The 20340-nt window shown below is 56.9% G+C and overlaps 1 protein-coding gene across 5 annotated transcripts in view; it reads right to left on the bottom strand.

Moving 5' to 3' along the window:
- Positions 1 to 336: 336 nt before the first annotated feature.
- Positions 337 to 20340, bottom strand: part of SCN4A (sodium voltage-gated channel alpha subunit 4) — a 51399-nt gene continuing 31395 nt past the window's right edge. For 2 of the 5 annotated variants that reach the window (XM_032241995.1, XM_032241994.1), the window contains 12 exons: positions 19475 to 19831; positions 13123 to 13599; positions 11100 to 11232; positions 10312 to 10466; positions 9586 to 9759; positions 8474 to 8596; positions 6804 to 7082; positions 6430 to 6483; positions 6187 to 6324; positions 5567 to 5671; positions 4600 to 4870; positions 345 to 3726 (listed from right to left, as the gene is read on the bottom strand). In XM_032241995.1, the coding sequence (XP_032097886.1) occupies positions 2504 to 3726; positions 4600 to 4870; positions 5567 to 5671; positions 6187 to 6324; positions 6430 to 6483; positions 6804 to 7082; positions 8474 to 8596; positions 9586 to 9759; positions 10312 to 10466; positions 11100 to 11232; positions 13123 to 13599; positions 19475 to 19831 (3489 nt within the window). In that variant the 3' untranslated portion in view covers positions 345 to 2503. Of the gene's footprint in view, positions 3727 to 4158; positions 4253 to 4599; positions 4871 to 5566; positions 5672 to 6186; positions 6325 to 6429; positions 6484 to 6803; positions 7083 to 8473; positions 8597 to 9585; positions 9760 to 10311; positions 10467 to 11099; positions 11233 to 13122; positions 13600 to 19474; positions 19832 to 20340 lie in introns of those variants that run through there. The other 3 variants (XM_032241998.1, XM_032241996.1, XM_032241999.1) reach the window with 3 other exon arrangements.

Raw genomic sequence — 20340 nt, 5'->3', positions numbered from 1 at the left:
GGGGCAGAGAAGTGAAGGGGCTTCTGGTGAGGAGAAGCTGGGGACACAGGGTACCAACAGGGACCACCCGGAAGAGAGAGAGTGTGGTGCTGCCTGTTGGGGGGCTGGGGCTTGACCCCTGATTCTGTCTGGTCTCTTGGATTCCAGCTAAGGGGCTTTTGGAAGGAGGCAGGAGAGAGCTGGACTGAGCCAGCGGGTAGAGCTGGGGCCTCCTTATCCTGCCCAGCCCCCTGAGAGGCTCCTGTGTCTTCCACATTTGGCTCCAATCCCCACTGGCCCGTCTTGCTCCTCAGCTCCATCCACATCCACACTGACACACAGAAGGGATAAGCCACACACCAGAGGCACCAGGGATGGTTTATTGTAAGAACTGTACAAAGGAGCCCGCCTGCTAGCCTGGTGTGGGACCTGTTCCCCCCAGACCAGGCAGGAATGGGCATCATCTGCAGGGGAGGGGCCACAGGCAGGGAAGGGCTAGACCTTGCTCATCTACTTTTCCTCTGCAGCCTGCACACAGTCCACAGAGAATACCCAGCCAAACACTTCTGAGGCTCCAGGGCCCAGGAGGGCAAGGCAAAGGGGTAGGGTGCTAGGCAGGGGAGGCTGCCCCCATTAGACAAAGCTGAAGGATGAGATGGAAGGAGTGGAGGCCTCCTTCCATAGAGGAGACATAGGCAGGAGGCAGGGAGCAGGGCTCAGGTCGTGAGAAATGGAGGGAAGGAGAGGAGCTCACTGGGAGTGAGGGACGGGGCTGTGCAGGCAGTGCTGGGAGCAGGCGAGAGAGCATAGTGGACCACAAAGATGACTCTGGCCCGTAGGCATGTCAGGCAGATGTGCACACACAGAGCACACATACATGTCTTGAAGGTTTTGCTGCTTCCTGAATTTTAATAAAACTCTTCATGAGAAACAAGAAGAAAAAGAAGGGGAATTTAGACCAACAGGATGCCCTGAGTACATCTTGCCACGTGTGTTCACACTCATCCACACACTCACAGCACAGTTCACCCTCCCAGACATGGGAACATGCCCATGGACAGGCCTGCACAGCACTACACAGCAGCCATACTCCATGGACCTTGAAACACTCCAGGGCACACTGACACACATATACACAAAGATACCCAGACACATGTGCATAATGCAGGCACCAGTACACAGTGGTTCACACATACACATACAGTCACACACTTGAACACGCACAGGCCTACAAACATACAAGCAGACACACAGCCACAGGGACACACACAAGTGAATAAACCCAGTGATGCCTGAACGGGTCTTTCACCCCTCCTCCTCCAGGCACAGCCTCTGTTCTCCAGGAGCCTGCAGAGGCCTGGCCCTGCCATGCCCAGAACGGCGGTGCAGCAGAGGTGCCCATTTCCGGCCACAGGAGGTTGGAAGGTTGAGCCTGAGCCAGTCGGGCCTTCCCTGCTGCATGTCCCAGGGTTGAAATCTCTAACCTGAGCTCAACTGAATATTATTAGGATCACTTTGAGGAGAGAGGTGGGAAGGATGAGGGGAGAGAGCGATGGGCGTGGGAGATGAGAAGGAAGATCTCTGAGGCTGGAGGAGGACCCTGGAGCCCTGGCGGTGCTCACGGAGGAATGAGGCAGGGAGAGTGGGAAAGGGCGAGAATCTTCTTACTGAGCAGCAGGTCCCCGCCCCCCCGCTCAGGTCTGGATGCTCAGGCCATGTGTGGTGATCCAGCTGGCAGGACCCAGCCTGTTCAACCCACCTGTGCTTCCTAGAAAAGGACAATTCCCAAATGACATCCTTCCTTCTGCTCTTCCCCTAGGGGCCAGCCAGGGGAGCTACGGACCTGGACATGGCCTGGGAAAAGGTTTTCAGAGTCACCATCTCAGCCCGAAGCAGCAGGATCCAGTGGCCAATCAGGTTTTGAGGCTTTGAGGTGCTATTTCTGAACCAGTCACATTTCCCTTTTCCAGGAAATTCCTGAGCCGGCCTGGTGGGTGAAGCTGCACCCCAGAGTCAGAGAGGGTGGGCTAGTAGTGCCTGGGGTCAGGTGTCTGCACTCCCTGAGGTTAAGACGTCTTTGGGCTGGAGCTGAGGGGTCTGAGCCACTTCCTGGGGAGAGGCCAGTGACCCTTAAGACTGGTGATGGGGGAAAACTGATCCCTCCACCGTAGGCCAGCTCCTTCCCAAGTGAGGGGCAGAGATTTGAATGTTCTGACCTCCCCCAGGCCAAAAGAAGGGGTGACCAGGCCCAGGAGGAGGTCAGAGCAACTTGAAGATTAATTCATGGAGGCAGGGGCCTCAGGCCCAGCATGGAGCCCCTGAGTGCAATTCCCATTTCCCACGGTCTGGGGAAACAGGTGCTTGGGCCTGGGTGTCAGCCCCAGTGTGGCCAAATCCTGTCCCCCAGGAGGGAGCCAGACACAGTCCCAGATTCAAATCCCTGCTCCCTCACTCTGTGTGCAGGCACCATGGGGGAGCTTTGGGGACTGTGCCGAGAATCAGTGGGCCACCCCGACGCTGCCTGCTAGACGAGAGACTCCTTGACCCCTGGGCGTACCGTCTGCCCTGGCAGAGGGGCGGGAGGCCGGGCAGTGTCTGAGGGGCTGATGGGGGTCAGCCCCATGGGGGGTCCGGCATCCCCTGCCTTGCCCTTCTCCTCTGGGCTCTGTGAGCTGCTGTTCCCGTTCTCGTGACCATACATCTTGCCCATGGTGTTGGCCAGCAGCCCCTCCTTCTCAGGGGCATCGTCCCCGCTGCCGTCGTGGCTGTGGCGGTACATGTAGGATGCCTGCTTCACAGAGCGCTGGAGCAGGTGCCGGCGGTAGGCCCTCTGGATCTTGATGGCACACACCTCCTCGTGCTTCCTCTTGAGGGTGGTGGTGATGGGCTCGTAGGATACCTTGGAGGGGTTGGCTGCCATGAACTTCTCCTCCATGGTCTGCTTGAGGGCATCCATTTCCCCAGAGTCACCCAGGACCTCTTTGGTCAGGGCGAAGAGGATGTCCAGGCAGTGGATCTTGTCCCCCGGCACCATGGGCAGGTCCAGCGTGATGAGCTTGATCTTGTTGGGCTTGGCGATCCGCAGCGGCTCCTGCAAGGTGTCCACAAAGTCTGAGAGGCGGCTATAGGCAATGAACTGGGTGGCGTCAGGGTCGAACTTCTCCCACGTCTCATAGAACATCTCAAAGTCATCCTCACCAAGGGGCTCGCTGCTCTCCTCTGTGGCCACGTTGAAGTTTTCCAGGATGATGGCGATGTACATGTTGACCACAATGAGGAAGGAGATGATGATGTAGCTGCAGAAGAAGCAGATACCGATGGAAGGGTTGCCACAGTCACCCTTGACGCTGGTGCCCGGGTTCTCCAGGCTGGGGTCGCAGTCCGGGGGCCCGCTATTGAGGATGGGGTTGAGGAGCCCGTCCCAGCCAGCTGACGTGGTGATCTCGAACAGGCAGATGATGCTGTTGCCGAAGGTCTCAAAGTTGAACATGTCGTCAATGCCTGACTCCTTCTTGACGTAGGCGAAGTTGGACATGCCGAAGATGGAGTAGATGAACATGACCAGGAAGAGGAGGAGGCCGATGTTGAAGAGGGCAGGCAGTGACATCATGAGGGCGAACAGCAGCGTCCGGATGCCCTTGGCCCCGCGGATCAGCCGCAGGACACGCCCGATCCGCGCCAGGCGGATCACACGGAACAGCGTGGGTGACACGAAGTATTTCTGGATCAGGTCGGAGAGTGCCAGGCCTATGGAGAGGAGCTAGTGAGGATGCCACCTTCAGGGTGCGGGGCTGGCACAGGGTGTTGGGGGCTGGTACAGGGTGTGGGGGCAGGTGGGGCTAGGGGGCCTGGCCTGGTGCACTCTGCTCAAGTCTCAGAGCACAGCCCAGATGACTGACAGGTAATGCTGGATTCTCCCAGGGGTCTTGGGGCCAGGGGCTGCAGCTTTGCCCTGATGGAACTGGAGGTGGGATACGATGAAGCAGGGGAGGGTAAGGCCCATTTTCAATGCTGTTTGCAAATGTTATTGGGGTGTGTGTGTGTGTGTGTGCGTGCGCGCGTGTGTGTATATGTGTGTGTGTGTGTGTGATATATATATATATGTATCTCCAGAGAGAGAGAGAGAGAGAGAGGACAGCTGTGTGACTCTGGGCATACCCTTTCACTTGTTTGTGCCTCAATTTCCTTACCTGTTAAATGGGAACAAGAGTTCCTGCACATGACGTTGTTATGAGCAAGGGGTGAGATGATGCCTGTCAAGCACACAGCACAGCTGATAATAAATGGCAGCTGGTTACTTTCATAACCGCGTGACTGTGCACTTCTCAGTGCACACAGACACTGGAACCATCTTTTACACTTTTCGCTCAGGACATGGGCACCTCAGCGTGCGTCTTCTGGTCAGCCGTGTGTCCTGAGGGGCACCCATGTGTGCGCAGGTGACAACCTGCCTGTGGGCACGCCCATGTGCCTTTGTGTGTTGAGAGTGAGTGGCAGGCACACACAGGTGTGTGTCTAGGTGAGCGTGTGGGAGCTCAGGGGCAGGTGTGTGCACCAGGATGGGTCTTCCCGAGGGCCTCATCTCAGGGCTGCCCTGCCAGCCAGGCCCTCCCTGCTCACCCACGATGGACAAGATGACGACCACGAAGTCGAAGATGTTCCAGCCAACGGTGAAGTAGTACTGGCGCAGGGCCAGCATCTTGAGCACACACTCCCCTGTGAAGATGATGATGAAGATCATGTTGATGTTGTACAGGATGTCCACCTTGAGCTGGCTCTGGTCATCTGTCTCCACCATCATGGTGACCATGTTGAGGCAGATGAGGATCATGATGGTGATGTCGAAGACCTGCTTCGTCACGAGGTCATACACCATGCCCTGGATCTTGTTCTGCAGCGTGGGCGGGAAAGGACAGACACGGGGGAGTCGGTGGCCAGGCCCAGGCAGGGTGTGAATAGGCAGGAGACACAGGCAGGATGGCACACAGCATAGTGGGGGTGGGGGGGAGAGATGAGAAAGAGAGAGAGAGAGAGAGAGAGGGAGAGAGAGAGAGAGAGAGAGGGGGGCTTGTGGTGGAGTCAGCCAGGGGAGGAAGGGTGACCCATCAGATCATGACAGGTCTGGGACCAGGTCATTTTATGGGGTTCATGGTCCTCCCTTCTCCACCGGGAACCCTTTTTCCCTTCTAGGTCCCTAGATGCTCCTCCCCTTTCTCCCCAAGTCATTGCTCCTGGGGAGGGTATCTGGATATCCTCTTCTTACTCGCCTTGTGGGGGCCCTTGCCCCAGAGGCCACTGAGGTCCCAGGTGGGAGGTAGATGGGCACTGAGGGGCTGTGCAGGGCCAGATGAGGGTGAAGCAGCCACTGGAGTTTTGTGGATAGCCTCTGTGCACACGGTGTCTCTGTGGCACTATAAAGAGGCATCCCTCCCTACAGGTAGACCAAGCCCCCTGCCCCTGGGGTGGACCCAACCTCACCCAGGGACACAGCCTGGTGTGTGGAGGGCAGGCAACCTTTTACCCCTATCTGTCCCCCAGGCAGGAGCCTGGTACTGTGCACAGGACTGGGGACCCAGAAGGGTGGTACCTGGGGCCGGGGAATTGGCTTCTGAGGCTTCTTGGAGCCGAGCTTCTTCATGGCATTATAGTATTTCTTCTGTTCCTCTGTCATAAAGATGTCTTTCCCTCCAAAGTATAATGAGATAGGGCTTGTTAGGTTGGGATGGGGTCCCTCTTCCTGCCTCCAGGACTGCCCTACTCAGGTACCACCTTTCAGGCAGCCCCAGCCCCTGTGGATCAGCCTGGAGGAAGGTGGGGATCTGGAAGGGTCAGAGATGGAGGGACAAGGGGAGATGGGGGACCAAGAGGGATTACAGGTCCAGAGAAGGGTGGGAAGGGGAGTGGGGATTAATGCTGTCCTTCAGCTTGTTTCTGGCCACTTTTCATCAATTTCTGGCTGAGACCTAGAGTAACCCACAAGGCAGGTTGTAGCAGCCTCATTTTACAGATAAGGAAACAGGTTCACAGAGACCAAGTCACTTGTTCAAGGTCCCCTGGTGGGACTGGGACCCAAGCTAGCTGCATGAACCAACAGCCTGGTGGGTGCTCAGGCAGCGTTTGTGGGTTTGCATAGGAGAGAGTGAACAGGGATGCAGGAGGGAGGCCCGGTGTGGGGGGGGGGCCTGGGAGGGCTGCGCTGATACTCATCTTCTTCTTCTGTTGGTTGAAGTTGTCAATGATGACGCCGATGAAGAGGTTGAGGGTGAAGAAGGAGCCGAAGATGATGAAGATGACAAAGTAGAGGTACATGTAGAGGTTCACCTCGTACTGCGGCTGCTCCTCCTTCTGCGGGGGCGCAGGGGCGATGGCATGGGTGTGCATACTGGCTTCTCCCTGTCCCCCACGGCCTGGAGGGCAGGACCCATCTACCCCCAGCCTACCAGGACTCACCTCCCGGGAGTCCACGGCTGCATACATGATGTCCATCCAACCCTTGAAGGTGGCCTGAGAAAGTGTGGTTGGGGAGTGAGCGGGGCGGGGTGGGGGCTCCTCCCTGCTCTCATCATCCATGAGTTTCCCTCCCCCACCCAACCTGGTCCTCCCCTGCCAGAGGCCACCAGTCTGAGCCCCTCTGGGCATGCATCAAATAAAGACCAGAGACCCAGACACTGCCTGGGAGTCCCACAGCATTGCAAGCAGGGTGGGCGGTCCCCTAACAAGGAGTGACATTGGGCTCAGGTATCACGAGAGGGACTGGGGTGGGAGGGACTGGGGAGGGGGCACCTCCATTCAGGTTCCTGGCTGGGGCAGTGGGTCACACTCACCACCTGCAAGAGGGAGAGGTAGCCCAGACCCACGTTGTCATAATTGACCTTGACGTTGAGCCAGCGGACCTGGCCCGTGTGCATGAGGCTCTCGCACTCAGACTTGTTGTTGACCTCGGAGATGTCAAACCTCTCGGAGGTAGTGGTGTTGATGCAGTAGTAGAACTTGCCAGCAAACAGGTTGACGCCCATGATACTGAAGATCAGCCAGAAGATGAGGCAGACGAGCAGCACGTTCATGATGGAGGGGATGGCGCCCAGGAGGGCGTTCACTACCACCTGGTGGCCGTGGGGGTGGTTCATTGCCAGTGCCTCTCACAGCCTCTGAGAGAGGGCTCCCCATCTCCATGCCACCCAGGGGACCAGGCAGAGCTGGGCATTGTCAATCAGGGAGGGCTTCCTAGAGGAGGGCCAATCTGCTGGGCTGTATGTGTGCAGGTGGGGGGCAGTGAGAGGGTGGGGTAGGGAGCGGCAGGCCTGGTGCTCAGGAGGGCTCTCTGCTTGGCTGGAGCCATCAGTCCGGAGTGGGGGTGCTGGGTTTCTCTGGAAGCAGCCCAGTCACGGGTCACCAGGCAGGAGACAAACACTCTTTGCTCAGCCCCCATAGGAAACTCAGCCCACGTGACCCAGCCCCTGCTCATGGGTTCTCAGCCCCAGAGACCCAGACACAGGCACAGAAAAGAGGGCAGCAGGGTCTCTGCAGCAGCAGGAACCCTGGGACTGAAGCCTTGCCCCCACCAGCCCTAGTCACACAGCCCACCCAACCACTGCACACTGGGCTGGATCTGAGACCCTGCTCTTTTTAAGGAGGAGCCGTTTCATGACCTCCAGAGAGGGTGGCACAGCCTGGTGGTACCCAGGGGAGCTCTATTCCTGGCTGGGGCACCGACCAGCTGTGTGGCCACAGGCAGCTTGTTTCGCCTCAGTGGGAGGGTTCACTGGCTCTGGGGGTCAGAGGGCCCAGCATTCAGCTGGCCCCTGGCAGGGACAGGAGGGGGCTGCTTGGGTGGGCTCGCCATGGCCTGTGGATTTGCAGACATCTGTCCCGCTGGAGCAGGTCTTGCTCCCGGCAGGCCTCCTTTCCCGGAGAAGTCCTATTTTTCTTGCCCCAACCCTGTGTTTACCTGCCACTTCCGCTTTCCAGGGCCTGAATGGATCTTCCCCAAAGTCACCCCAAGCTCAAGGGCATGGCCCCGACCAAGACGCCAAGCTCATCGGTGGGGGATGAGGGGGAGACTCAGAGCCAGGGTGCAGGTACCTTGTTTCAGAGCCCTGGGTGGCTCAGTCTGAGGCTGGGAGAGCCACCCATAAACCCACTTGTAAACCACCCATAAACACCACATAAACCTGCCTTCCTTCTTCCTCTTCCCTGGCTGTGGGGCCCTCCTGGGAGCTTCTGCAGACTCTGCTGCCCCCAAGTAGTGGCAGAGGTAAGCTAAGGGTGGGCTGGATCGAGGGCTGAGGGCGGGAATGGGGCAGACAGAAGATGGGCTGCGGGGAGGACAGCTGGGGAGGTGGGGGCCAGACCTGGCCTCAGGTAGGGCCGCGGATCTAAGCTCTCTGCCTCCCCCTGGTGGTGGCTGGAGTATAGACATGCACCCTCCACCCTGCCCTGAGAGTGACCCGACCCCAAATCCCCAGCCCACCCCAGAGACCCCTTCAGCACCCACCCTCATGCCCTCGAATCGGGACAGTGCTCTCAGGGGACGCAGGGCCCGAAGGGTCCGCAGGGATTTGATGGGTCCCAGCTCCGAATAGCCCAGCCAGTTGGCCACCAGGCTGATAATGGAGACCTGCAGGGGAGGGGTGGGGGGGTCAGTACGTGCAAGGCCCCAGCCTTCCCCCAAGCCCAGGCAATGGGGTCTTCCTGGACTCACAGCTCCTGGCTGTCTCCCATAGATCCTCTCCCTAGTGGGTGGTCCTGTCTGTTGGGAAGAGCAGCTCTGGGACCTGTCCCAGCACCTGTAGGAGCCCAGGCGCCACCTCAGTGATGTCATCAACTAACTGGGGATGGCCATGAGTGGGAGGGATGGTATCTGACTCACTTGAGAGGCCCATGAGCCCATCTAAGAGGGTAAGAAAATCCTCCACTCGCCAGGTGTGGTGGCTCACACCTGTAATCCCAACGCTTGTGGGAGGCTGTGACAGATGGATCACCTGAGGTCAGGAGTTCCAGATCAGCCTGGCTAATATGGCGAAACCCTGTCTCTACTTAAAAACAACACAAAACAAAACAAAAATTAGCGGGGCGTGGTGGTGGGAACCTGTAATCCCAGCTACTTGGGAGGCTGAGGCAGGAGAATCGCTTGAACCCAGGAGGTGGAGATTGCAGTGAGGGGTGATATTGCCACTGTACTTCAGTCTGGGTGACAGAGCAAGATTCCATCTCCAAAAAAAAAAAAAAAAAGAAAATCCTCCACTCCTGGCCAGGCGTGGTGGCTCACACCTGTAGTCCTAGCACTTTGGGAGGCCGAGGTGGGAGGAGGATTGCTTGAGCCCAGGAGTTCAAGACCAGCCTGGACAATAATCTTAAAAATAAATAAATAAAATGTATAAAGCAAGAAACTCCTCCACTCCTATTGGCAGCGATGGTCAGTAGCCCTCCTGCCTGCTGTCCTCCTGGTCCTTATTCCCCTCCTAGACAGCTGTGTCTGAGAAGGGCAGCACCAATCAAGGGTCTGCCTCAGGCAGGTCCTGCCGCTCAGGGCCTGGGATTCTTGAGGTCCTTGCCACATTGACAGCCTCTGGATGTGGCTACAGGGCCGATGTGGCAGGGACTCACGTCCACAATGAGGAAGTCGAGCCAGCACCAGGCATTGGTGAAGTACACCTTGAAGCCGTAGGCCACCCATTTGAGCAGCATCTCCATGATGAAGATGTAGGTGAAGACTTTGTCGGCGTATTCGAGGATGGTGCGGATGACTCGCCGCTGCTCGATGTAGATGTCCTCGAAGGCCTGGGGGCACCAGCACCACCAGGGTGGCCGGGGGTCCAGCAGGCTGGGGCAGCAGCCACATCCCCTGCCCTGCTTGATGCTGCTGGTTCCCAGGGGTCTACCATGGGGGCCAGCCCAGGGGACAGGCTGTCCACATCTTCTGGACTCCCACCATCCATCACGGGGATGAGCGCATTTCTTGGTGGGGAGAGGTCCCTCAGCCCTCCTTCCCCAAGCCCAACAACAGCAAATTACAATCATCTGCTGGGTCCACAGCGACACACCTTCAGTCCTGAGCCCCACATGCACCCCTACTTCCCAGGGTCCTCCCGCCTCCCCATCGGCAGGGTGTGCACAAAAGTCAGCGCTCATGGAACAAGGGAGGCACCTCTGCCATGTTGAGTTAGCACATTCTATAACATATCCCGGAAGCACAGTGAGTTCCTTTAGGGTTCTCAGGGTTTGGGACTGACCAGGGCATGGCCCTTCCTGTGTGTGGAGACAGGGAGCCCCCAGAAGGCCTGCTGCGGGCCTGGCCCCTGCCCCTGCCCCGTGCTCCCAGGTGGTGCCTACCAGAGCTCCGCTGCTGAGCAGGATCATGAAGACAATGAAGGTCTCGAACCAATTGTGCTCGACAATCTTGAAGCAGGCCCTGCGAAGAGTCCACCACTTCTTCCCTCGGCCCTGGGAGATGTCCACGTAGAGGCAGGGCCAGCGCTGCACGCAGGCTGACGGGGGCAGGGACAGGCACCACATCACGGGCCTGGGGCTGCCTTGGGGTGCACAGTCAGCACCCTCCCGCGGCGTCCCAGGATGCCCCTCTCTAGGACCCCCACCTCCTCCCTCACCCAGCTCCATCTGGCTCTCATGTGGGGCTCAGGGCCTCCCTCCACAGCCCCATCCACCATGCGACAACTGCTGCTGGAGGTGGGCATGCAGAGGAAAGGCGTCCTGGCCCCCCCGCAGTGCTGCTGCTCTTAGCCACCCCACCCCACCCCCCACCTTGCCCAGGCCGTCTCCATCCTGCACAGCCCAGCAGGCTGTATGGACAAGGACATTTCTCCAGGGCTATGTCCTGAAGGCCTCACTCCCTGAAGATGGAGGGGAGGACAAGGAGGAGGAGGATCTAGGCAGCTGACACCTGCTCACCTGCACGTTCGCTCCAAGCCAGGCCCACACCAAGGGCTCTGCATGGATGTGCCACAGCTCTGAGCGCACACTGCCACCAGCCCTAGGCTTGCAAGGCATGGAGGCCGGCCGGGCAGCCCCTGGTTCGTGTGCTTCTAGCCCTGGTGTAGCCTGCCCTTTGCAGGGGTGCAGGCCTGGGGGAGACACCCAGGTGAGGTGGGGGGTGCTCTCACCCTCGGTGAAGCACTCCTCAGGCTGCTCCTCGGGGTTCTCCTCTGCCTGCTCCTCAGGGTCCTCCTCTGGGGGCTTGTAGTCAGCCGTGCTGCAGACGGAGGAGTTCCCGTCGTAGAGGGGCTGTGGTGGCTTCTGCAGAGGCCACAGCGTCATGTGACCCCTGGGTCCCTGAGAGACCCTCTCATCCTCCCACCAGATGGGGCAGGATGGGAGACCAGCAGGGAAGGGAAGCAGAGAGGGAGGAGCAAACTCATTCATTCATTCATTCATTCACCCAGCCCTGGATGGTTGAGGAATCATGAATCATGGAGACATAGGCGGCCCTCGTCATACCCGCACGGCACTTACACGAGGAGTGGGGCAGGACTGATGCCTGGGAAGGGGCAGTGAGGGCATGAGTACACATGCGAAGGCCTCGGATAAGGGAGGAGGCGGGGACCCTGGCTCGAGTGGGGCTGTGGGAGGCGTGGGGAGCCTGAAGGTAGCCCTGAGGGGACAGGGGTATGAAAAGGGGTCAGGATGGAGCCAGGCTGTCACAGCGCAGAGCATGGGTATGTGGTGCCCCTAGCGTCTGAGCCTTCCTACACCCAGGGTCTGTTTGGCTGAGGAATCCAGAAAGGGTGGAAAATGTTCCCCAGTCAAAGCCTTCATCCCGCGCCAAGGGAACATGATCAGTGTTGGGGGCGGGAGTCGGGGAGGCTCAGCCAGGTCTCCTCCCACCTCCTCCTGCTGGGCCAGGCCAGCTTCCCAGCCCAGCCTCCACCCAGCAGGGGACCCCTTCAAGGCTGAGGGTGAGGCCCCGAAAGGAAGGAAGAAGAGGGCAACTAAGGGGGCAGCTCTGTATCCAGAGTGGTGACCAGAAAACCACCACAAATGGGTCCTTGTTTTCAGTTGATAAAAAGGGAAACTGAGGCACAGAATGTTAGGTCAGCCAGGGCAACCACTGAGTTGCCCCAAATGTGCATCAAACTCCCAAAATCACCCTTGAAGCTGGGCTTGCCCTCCTTGAGCAAGTCCCCAGGCTCCAGCCCCGTGGAGCCTGAGATTTTGGTGCTCTCCAGCCCCCACCTCCCTGCCCCGCCCCCCCCCCACCCGCCACCTGAGTGCCTCATACCGAGGTCTTGCCCGGGTATTTATAGCTCACAGGCACTCAGCCCCTGGTAAGCCAGCATGCCACATATTTGGGGGGAATAAGGAGTCAAAAGCTTTCAGGGCAAAGTTCATTAGGCTCAAGCTGATGGCGCCGGGGTGGGCAGGTGCCCCCATCCTAGCTTCTGTGAGAGTCCTTTCCCTGCTAGAGCTGGAGGTGGGGAAGGGGACTCAAGACCCAGAGAGGGTCTCAGTTCAGCCCCAGCTGCTGGAGGTGACCACCACTAAGTTCCTGTCCCTTCCTCGCCCTAGAAGTGGAGGGGTGTGGAGGGGCATCTGAACCCAGCAGCAGGCCTCCCACGGCTGAAGGGTCAGGGCTCCTGCCTGAGGCTTCTGCTCTCCTTGTCCCCAACTCCCGTTGACCCCCTGGCTCCTCTCCTGAGTCCCCCGCCTAGATCTGGCACCTTGGCTCACACTGGGAGGTTGGGAGCAGCCCCAGGTGGAGTCCAAACACAGATAGAGGATAAATGTGAGGACTGGGCAAGGGGCTTTAAGCCCAGAGGAGAACGTAAGAGGCCTCTGGGGTCCTGGTCCGGCAGTGGCGGTGCCCACGTAAGAACAGCATGTCCAAGAGCACCACCTGCTGGTGAGAGGGGCCCAGGCAGCGTTCTAGGACAGGCATGAACAGAGGGTTTCAGGACAGGCAGGGCCGATCAGAATAACCACATCAATAACGACAGTGACAGCTGCCACTCACAGGGCGCTGACTGCATGCTTTACATACAGCGTCCCACATAACGCTTGCAACAATGCCACAGGGCACCACCCCCATTTTACAGCTGGAGAAGCTGGGGCTCGGAGAGGACTCAGAACTTGCTCAAGGTCACAGGAGAATGTGAAGCCGGGTCTGTCTGAGCCCCGGCCCTGGCTCACCTTGCCATCCTCAGGCTCCGAGAAAGTGTCAGTTTCCTCCTCGGTGGGCATCTCCAGGTCAGACTCCTCGGAGGCGATGGGCACCTGGATGGTCAGGTAGGGGTTGTTGATGAAGTTGAGGTGGTCCAGCTCAATGCTGGACGGAGGGCCGTCAGCCAGGCCCACGTGGTTCAGGATGTGATTGTCCTTCTTCAGGTCTTCCTGGGGCGGCTCCTTCTTCTCATCCTCAGGGGCAGTCTCCCCGGCCTCTCCAGCCTCCCCGGCCCCAATAGGCTCCCCGAGGCTGAGCATGATGTCCTTGGGGCTCAGGATCTTGCCATGCAGCAGCCCCAGGAGGAAGGCCTTGGCAAAGCCGATGCCCCACTTGATGCGTCCGATGGCAATCTGCAGGTTATTCATCTCGCCGTCCTCATCCTGGGCTGCCAGGCTGTCGGCGCTGAAGGAGCTCAGTAGCAGAGCCAGGAACAAGTTCAGGACCTGGGACATGGGGTTGGGGGGAGCCTCACATCAGTCCCTGGGACCCAGAGGGTGCCACCTTCAGCCAGCACAGGGGTCCTCGGCTACAGATCTGAACTACCACATGTTGGGCATTTAAAAGAACAGCGCCTAAGAGGTGTTCACATCTGCTCATGGAGGTGATGGTTATTATCCCTTCTGCAGCTGGGGAAACTGAGGCTTGGGCTTCTGAGAGGACTCTGCTACCCAGGTCAGAGGCAGGGTTTAGGAAGGCCTGCTGGGGGACAGGGACTCTCTCTATGACTGTCTTTTTTTTTGTGTGTGTGAGATGGAGTCTCGCTCTGTTGCCCAGTCTCGCTCGAGTGCATCGGTGTGATCTCTACTCACTGCAACCTCCACCTCCAAGTTCCAGTGATCCTATTACCTCAGCCTCCCAAGTAGGTGGGATTACAGGCCTGCACCACCATGCCAAGGTAATCTTTATATTTTTTGTAGAGACAGGGTTTCAACATGTTGCCCAGGCTGGTCTCAAACTCCTGACCTCAGGTGATCTGCCCACCTTGGCCTCCCAAAGTGCTGGGATTGGAGGCATCAGCCACCGCGCCCTGCCCATGACTGTCAAATTATCTCCACTCCCCGAGGATGCAGAACAAAGAACTGGGCTCAAGTCGCCAAGCTTCCAGGACTTACTGGGAACCTTAATCTTTTGTGCCTTCTTTTCTTCCTCTGTTAAGTGGGACTTTAATAGAAAGTGGGACTTTCATAGACCCTGTGCTCCTGGTGTGCAGAAACCTGGCCCCTACTGCTCTGGAAGGGCCATCTGACCTACTATTTACCCTCTTTTCTCCTCTGGGGTTTTCCGACTCCATCTACTCTAGTCCTCATCCCACATTCCTATGGAAAGAGACTTAAGAGGCTACTGCTCTTCCCCCAGCACCCCCACCCATTTTATTTTCCAGTGGACAGACATTTCCTGAGCCCCTGACACTACATGAATGGCCTCAGGGAGCTCACAGCCCAGCAGACACAGAGAGCGGATCAGACACACGCAATATTGTGGGTTTGGGTGGCAGCAGAGACTGGGGTGCACAGCTTTTGAAGCTGTATTGCAGAGCTCTGAACCCCAGTTTATTAGCTGTGTGCTCTGAGGCAGTTCGCTTCACTGCGCTGTGCCTCAGTTTCCTCATCTGTAAAATGGAGATGATGCCAATGCTCCTCCCATTGTTGTGAGGATTAAAAGATCAATACAAGACCAGGCACAGTGGCTCATGCCTGTAATCCCAGCACTTTGGGAGGCCAAGGCAGGCAGATCACAAGGTTAGGAGATCGAGACCATCCTGACTAACACAGAGAAACCCCAACTCTAGGAAAAATACTAAAAATTAGCCGGGCGTGGTGGCGGATGCCTGTAGTCCCAGCTACTTGGGAGGCTGAGGCAGGAGAATCACTTGAACCAGAGGCAGAGGTTGCAGTGAACTGCGATGGGGCTACTGCACTTCAGCCTGGGTGACAGAGCAAGACTCTGTCTCAAAAAAAAAAAAAAAAAATCAGTACAAATAGAGCATGCAGTAGGAACTCAACACATGTTGGCTATTAATTATGTTCGAAATAACAGAAAGCTATACAAGGTGCTCCAGCCTGGCTGACATGGTGAAACTCCATCTCTACTAAAGATACAAAAGTTAGCTGTGCGTGGTGGTACGCACCTATAATCCCAGCTACTTGGGAGGCTGAGGCAAGAGAATCACTTGAACACGGGAGGTGGAGGTTTCAGTGAGCCCAGATCGTGCCACTGCACTCCAGCCTGGGTGACACAGCAAGACTGCCCCCTGCCCTCCCCCAAAAAAAAGAGAAAGGAAGGAAGGAAGGCTGGCTATGCAAGATGTAAGGAAGAGTATGATTAACTCTGAGGCCAGCTCAGCATTTTATAGGTGAGGAAACAGTTCCAGAGAGGTGGCGTGGCTTGCCCTAGGACACATGGCTTAGCCAGAACTAGAACCAGGCTCCTAGTCATTGTACAGCTTTAGAAGGCATCATTCACTTAGACTACAAGGTGAATGGCAGCCCTGAAGGTCTGCAATGTGGTCGCCCTTCCTTCTACCAGTCCACCTGGCCCTGGGCAGTGGGAGGAAGGGGAATCCTGTCTGGGGTGAGGGTCCTGGCTCCTGTCAGCCAGAAGCATAGCCGGGAGTCCTGGGGTAGTGGAGCACTTGGGGGTGGAGAGCCTGCACTTGCGGATCCGCCACCCTTGGCCGTCTCCTCGGTGGGGCTCACTGCTGGCTTTCTCCAGCCTCCTCCAAGGTCTTCTCGTCATTGTCTTTACTACAGTCTGTTAATTATATTCTGTTAATCATGTTCATATACTCTCTTTACAAAATATCTTAAAGCCCTGTTTGAGAGAACGTGCTGGGAGAATTTCCGCGGCTCCCCTCCTCCCGCTACGTCCCTTGGCAGCTTTGCTGCCTTTGCCCCCAACCAAAACACATTAGTCTTCCTTCTCCCTCTCTTGGGGGGAGGCATCCAGTTGCCAGAAACACATCTGAGATGGGAATTAGCTGCTCTCTGGGTCAGCAGGGTTTGCACACGGCTCCTGCCCAAGACAGAAATAGCCGCCCTAGGCAGGGGGAGGGCAGGGAGGGGAGGGGGCCGACATCAATTTCCCTGGGGGTTCTGTGCTTTGGGTTACTGGTGACCTAGTCACTTCCTCTTCTTCTTCACAGTTACCCACAAGAAGTGACCAAGTGCCATGGGCGCAGGGGACGTGGGTCTTCACACTCTCTGGCAGGGTGCCCTGGTGGCCTCTGGCAGACGCCTGCTTCTCTGAAGCCTGGGGAGGCGGTGGGAGGGGCAGTGCCCAAGGAGCTGACAGTGCTGCCTCCCTGGGCTGCTCCACTCCGTCTGAGCAAACTGGGAGAGCCACAGAGCTGGGCTGGGAAAGGATGTGGTATGTGTGTGCGCGTGTCTGTGTGATGGGGGCGACAGGTACATGGAGGCAGGACCTGCGCTGGTTCCAGATTCTGCAGCCAGACCACAGGGATTCCCATCCCGCACATGGGACAGATTCACCTCCCTGAGCCTCTGCTTCCTCATCTATAAAACAGATGAACCGGCGAACCCTCACAGGTGAGTGTGAGGAGGAGGTGAAATGAATACACACAAAGCACCCAGAATGCTAGGTAAATGCTAAATAAATGTCAGCTGTCAGCATCCTTCTGCTGGTGCTGACATTATCGTTATTACGATACTCTTATCATTGATGTTAGTGTTACTGGAGTTGTACGGACCCAGTTCCAGTACCAGCCGTTTCTCACTAGTTGTGCGGTTCTGGACAGGCCTCCCCGAGAGCGTGGAAATAACATTACCTGTCTCATGGGTGGCTGAAAGGATTAGGGACCATGACCGTATAGCCCTTTGTGCAGGGACTGACACACAGTAGGGGCCCCACTGCCAGTACAGGAGCGTCACCCTGGTGGTGGGAACCTAAACCAGCACTGCCCCGCCGCATGCCTGCAACACTTGCAACCCCAGCCACGTGGTCAGGCACTTTGGTAAGCACTTGTAAGCGCATGCATCATATAATCCTCTCGACCACCCAGTGGGAGAGTCATCCTCACTATCATCCCCATTTTCCAGATGGGAAAAATGAGGCCCAAAGGGGTTAAATAATGGGTTCAAGGTTTTCCAGTCAATGAGTGGCAAAGTGGGGTCTTGGAACATTTTTGAGTTTCTGCAGAGAGACAGCAAACCCCTGCAGACTCAGTCACTCCCAAATCCTTAGACTTACATCCACAAACTCCTACTCAGGGTCTGCTGTCCCCATCCCCAATCCTGCCCTAAAGTTAGGCCTGCGCACCTTCCCTCTCTCTCCCCACTCCCCAAGATCCTCCTTTCAGGCCCGGGTTCTCCTCTGTAGCTGCAGCGCAGTCTTATCTAGCAGCCAAGGTGATACCCCTTCCCCCTCTGGGTGCTGCCCCCAGCCGGAGACCAGTGATATCTGAGAAGCGCTGTGCCCACAGCTCAGGGACTCCACAGGCCCTTGGGGAACATGGGGACAGGCATCTTCCTAGTCCCTGTTGCCCAGGGCAGTGCCAGGCACTGTAGGGGGCAGGTGGGCACAGCACTGCAGGGCTCTGGCAGTGGTAACCTCCACTGCCACCCCAAGAAGGGAAGGAGTCAGGGTCACCTCCAGCGGCCCTAGCCACAGAAATGCTGGCCAGCTGGACCACAGCCCTACACCCTGGCTCTCACCTCCTGGCCCCTTCCCCTGCACCAGCCCCACATGCCAAGTCCTGAGCCACGGCAAGCAGCAGAAGAAATACAGTTTATGCCATCTCTGCATTTTCCCAATACCTGCACCTGTTTCTTTTTTTGTTTTCTAGAGATGTGGGTCTCGCTCTGCCCCCCAGGCTGGAGAACAGTGGCAGGATCATAGCTCACTACAGCCTCAAAGACCAGGGCTCAAACAAGCTTCCTGCCTCAGCCTCCCAAGTAGCTGGGTTTGGTGTGTGTCACCATGCCTAGCTACTTTTCCATTTTTCCATTTTTTATAGGTGGGGGGGGGCGTCTTGCTATGTTGCCCAGGCTGGTCTTGAACTCCTGACCTTGGCCTCCCAAAGTGCTGGGACTACGGGCACAAGCCACCACATCCAGCCTGATTCTTTTTTTTTCACAGCCTGGACCATAGGCTCTAGAGCAGAGGAGGTCAAGAGGCTGGGAGAAAGCCAAGAGGCCCAGGTTCCCCCACAACACTGTGTCTTTGGACATACGATGGCATCATCTTTGCAGTAACCCCAGGAGGTCCCTGTTGTTTGTCTTCTATGTGAAGGTTAGAGAATCCAGCCTGACTAGAGAGCAGCAATTAGCTCAAGGTCACACAAACGATGGCAAAGGAGCTGGGACTGGAATGTGCGTCTGTCTGACTCATTATCAGGTTGCTTTACTCAAAACGTTAGGTTCCAACAGTGCTACTCACAGCGTGGTCCCAGAGCCAGCATCAGCAACCACTGATCTGTCAGAAATGCAGATCCCCAGGCCTAGGCCCAAAGCTGCTGAATCAGACACTCTGGAGGTGGCGCCAGGATCTGTGGTTTAAGTAACTCCTAGGTGATTCTTACACAGTTTAAAATTTGAGAACTACTGGGTTCAACCACGTAAAATTGCCATTTTGGAGAGGATGTGCTGGGGAGATAGAAAACAGTCAAACATGCTGGGCGCAGGGGCTCGCACCTGTAATCCCAGCACTTTGGGAGGCCAAGGTGGGTGCATCACCTGAGGTCGGGAGTTCGAGACCAGCCTGACCAACATGGAGAAACCCCATCTCTACTAAAAATACAAAATTAGCCAGGCATGGTAGTGCATGCCTATAATCCCAGCTACTTGAGAGGCTGAGGCAGGAGAATCACTTGAACCCGGGAGGTGGAGGTTGCGGTGAGCTGAGATCGCACCATTGCACTCCAGCCTGGGCCACAAGAGTGAAACTCTATCTCAAAAAAAAAAAAAAAAAAGGCCGGGCGCGGTGGCTCAAGCCTGTAATCCCAGCACTTTGGGAGGCCGAGGCGGGTGGATCGCGAGGTCAAGAGATTGAGACCATCCTGATCAACACGGTGAAACCCCGTCTCTACTAAAAATACAAAAAATTAGCTGGGCATGGTGACGCGTGCCTGTAATCCCAGCTACTCGGGAGGCTGAGGCAGGAGAATTGCCTGAACCCAGGAGGCGGAGGTTGCGGTGAGCCGAGATCGCGCCATTGCACTCCAGCCTGGGTATCAAGAGCGAAACTCCATCCCAAAAAAAAAAAAAAAAAAAGAAAGAAAGAAAAAAGAAAACAGTCAAACATCAGGCACGTCTTCTAAACTTCTCAGGCGAGGGCAGGGGCCACCCAGCCAGCCTCACTCACCACGAGGTTGCCGATGACCATGACCATGAGGAAGACGGTGAGGCACATGGCTTGGCCGGCCACCTCCATGCAGTCCCACATGGTCTCAATCCACTCCCCGCACAGGATGCGGAAGACGATGAGGAAGGAGTGGAAGAAGTCATGCATGTGCCAGCGCGGCAGGCTGCAGTCCGAGGCGATCTTGCACACACACTCCTTGTAACTCTTGCCGAAAAGCTGCATGCCCACCACAGCGAAGATGAACACGATGATGGCCAGCACCAGCGTCAGGTTGCCCAGCGCCCCCACGGAGTTGCCGATGATCTTGATGAGCATGTTCAGCGTCGGCCACGACTTGGCCAGCTTGAAGACCCTGAGCTGCCAGACAGGGGAGGGCAAGGGTGAATGAGGCCCAGGGACCACCACCCAAGGCAGCCCCAGACTTAGGAGAAAGAACAGCGTCGAGCAGCTTGGATCTCCAGCCCCCTGCACAATCTGAGTCCTCAGTTTGCCCTTCTGTTAAACGGGAACATTCATCCTACTACCTCAAGCCCTTCATGCATTAAAAAGAAAACAAGTCCAGGCGGGGCGTGGTGGCTCATGCCTGTAATCCCAGCACTTTGGGAAGCCGAGGCAAGTGGATCACTTGAGCCCAGGAGTTGGAGACCAGCTTGGCCAACATGGTGAAATCCTGTCTCTACTAAAAATACAAAAAAATTAGCTGGATGTGGTGGTAGGTGCCTATAATCCCAGTTACTCAGGAGGCTGAGGCAGGAGAATTGCTTCAGCCTGGGAGATGGAGGTTGCAGTGAGTGGAGATCACACCACTGCACACCAGCCTGGGCTACAGAGCCAGACTCCATCTTAAAAAAAAAAAAAAAAAAAAA

The sequence above is a fragment of the Sapajus apella genome, unplaced genomic scaffold, assembly GCF_009761245.1.
Source record: "Sapajus apella isolate SASKATOON/1434 unplaced genomic scaffold, GSC_monkey_1.0 scaffold48, whole genome shotgun sequence".
NCBI lineage: Eukaryota > Metazoa > Chordata > Mammalia > Primates > Cebidae > Sapajus > Sapajus apella.
The sequence above is the reverse complement of the archived record's forward strand: the minus strand, read 5'-3'. Positions and strand labels throughout refer to the sequence as shown.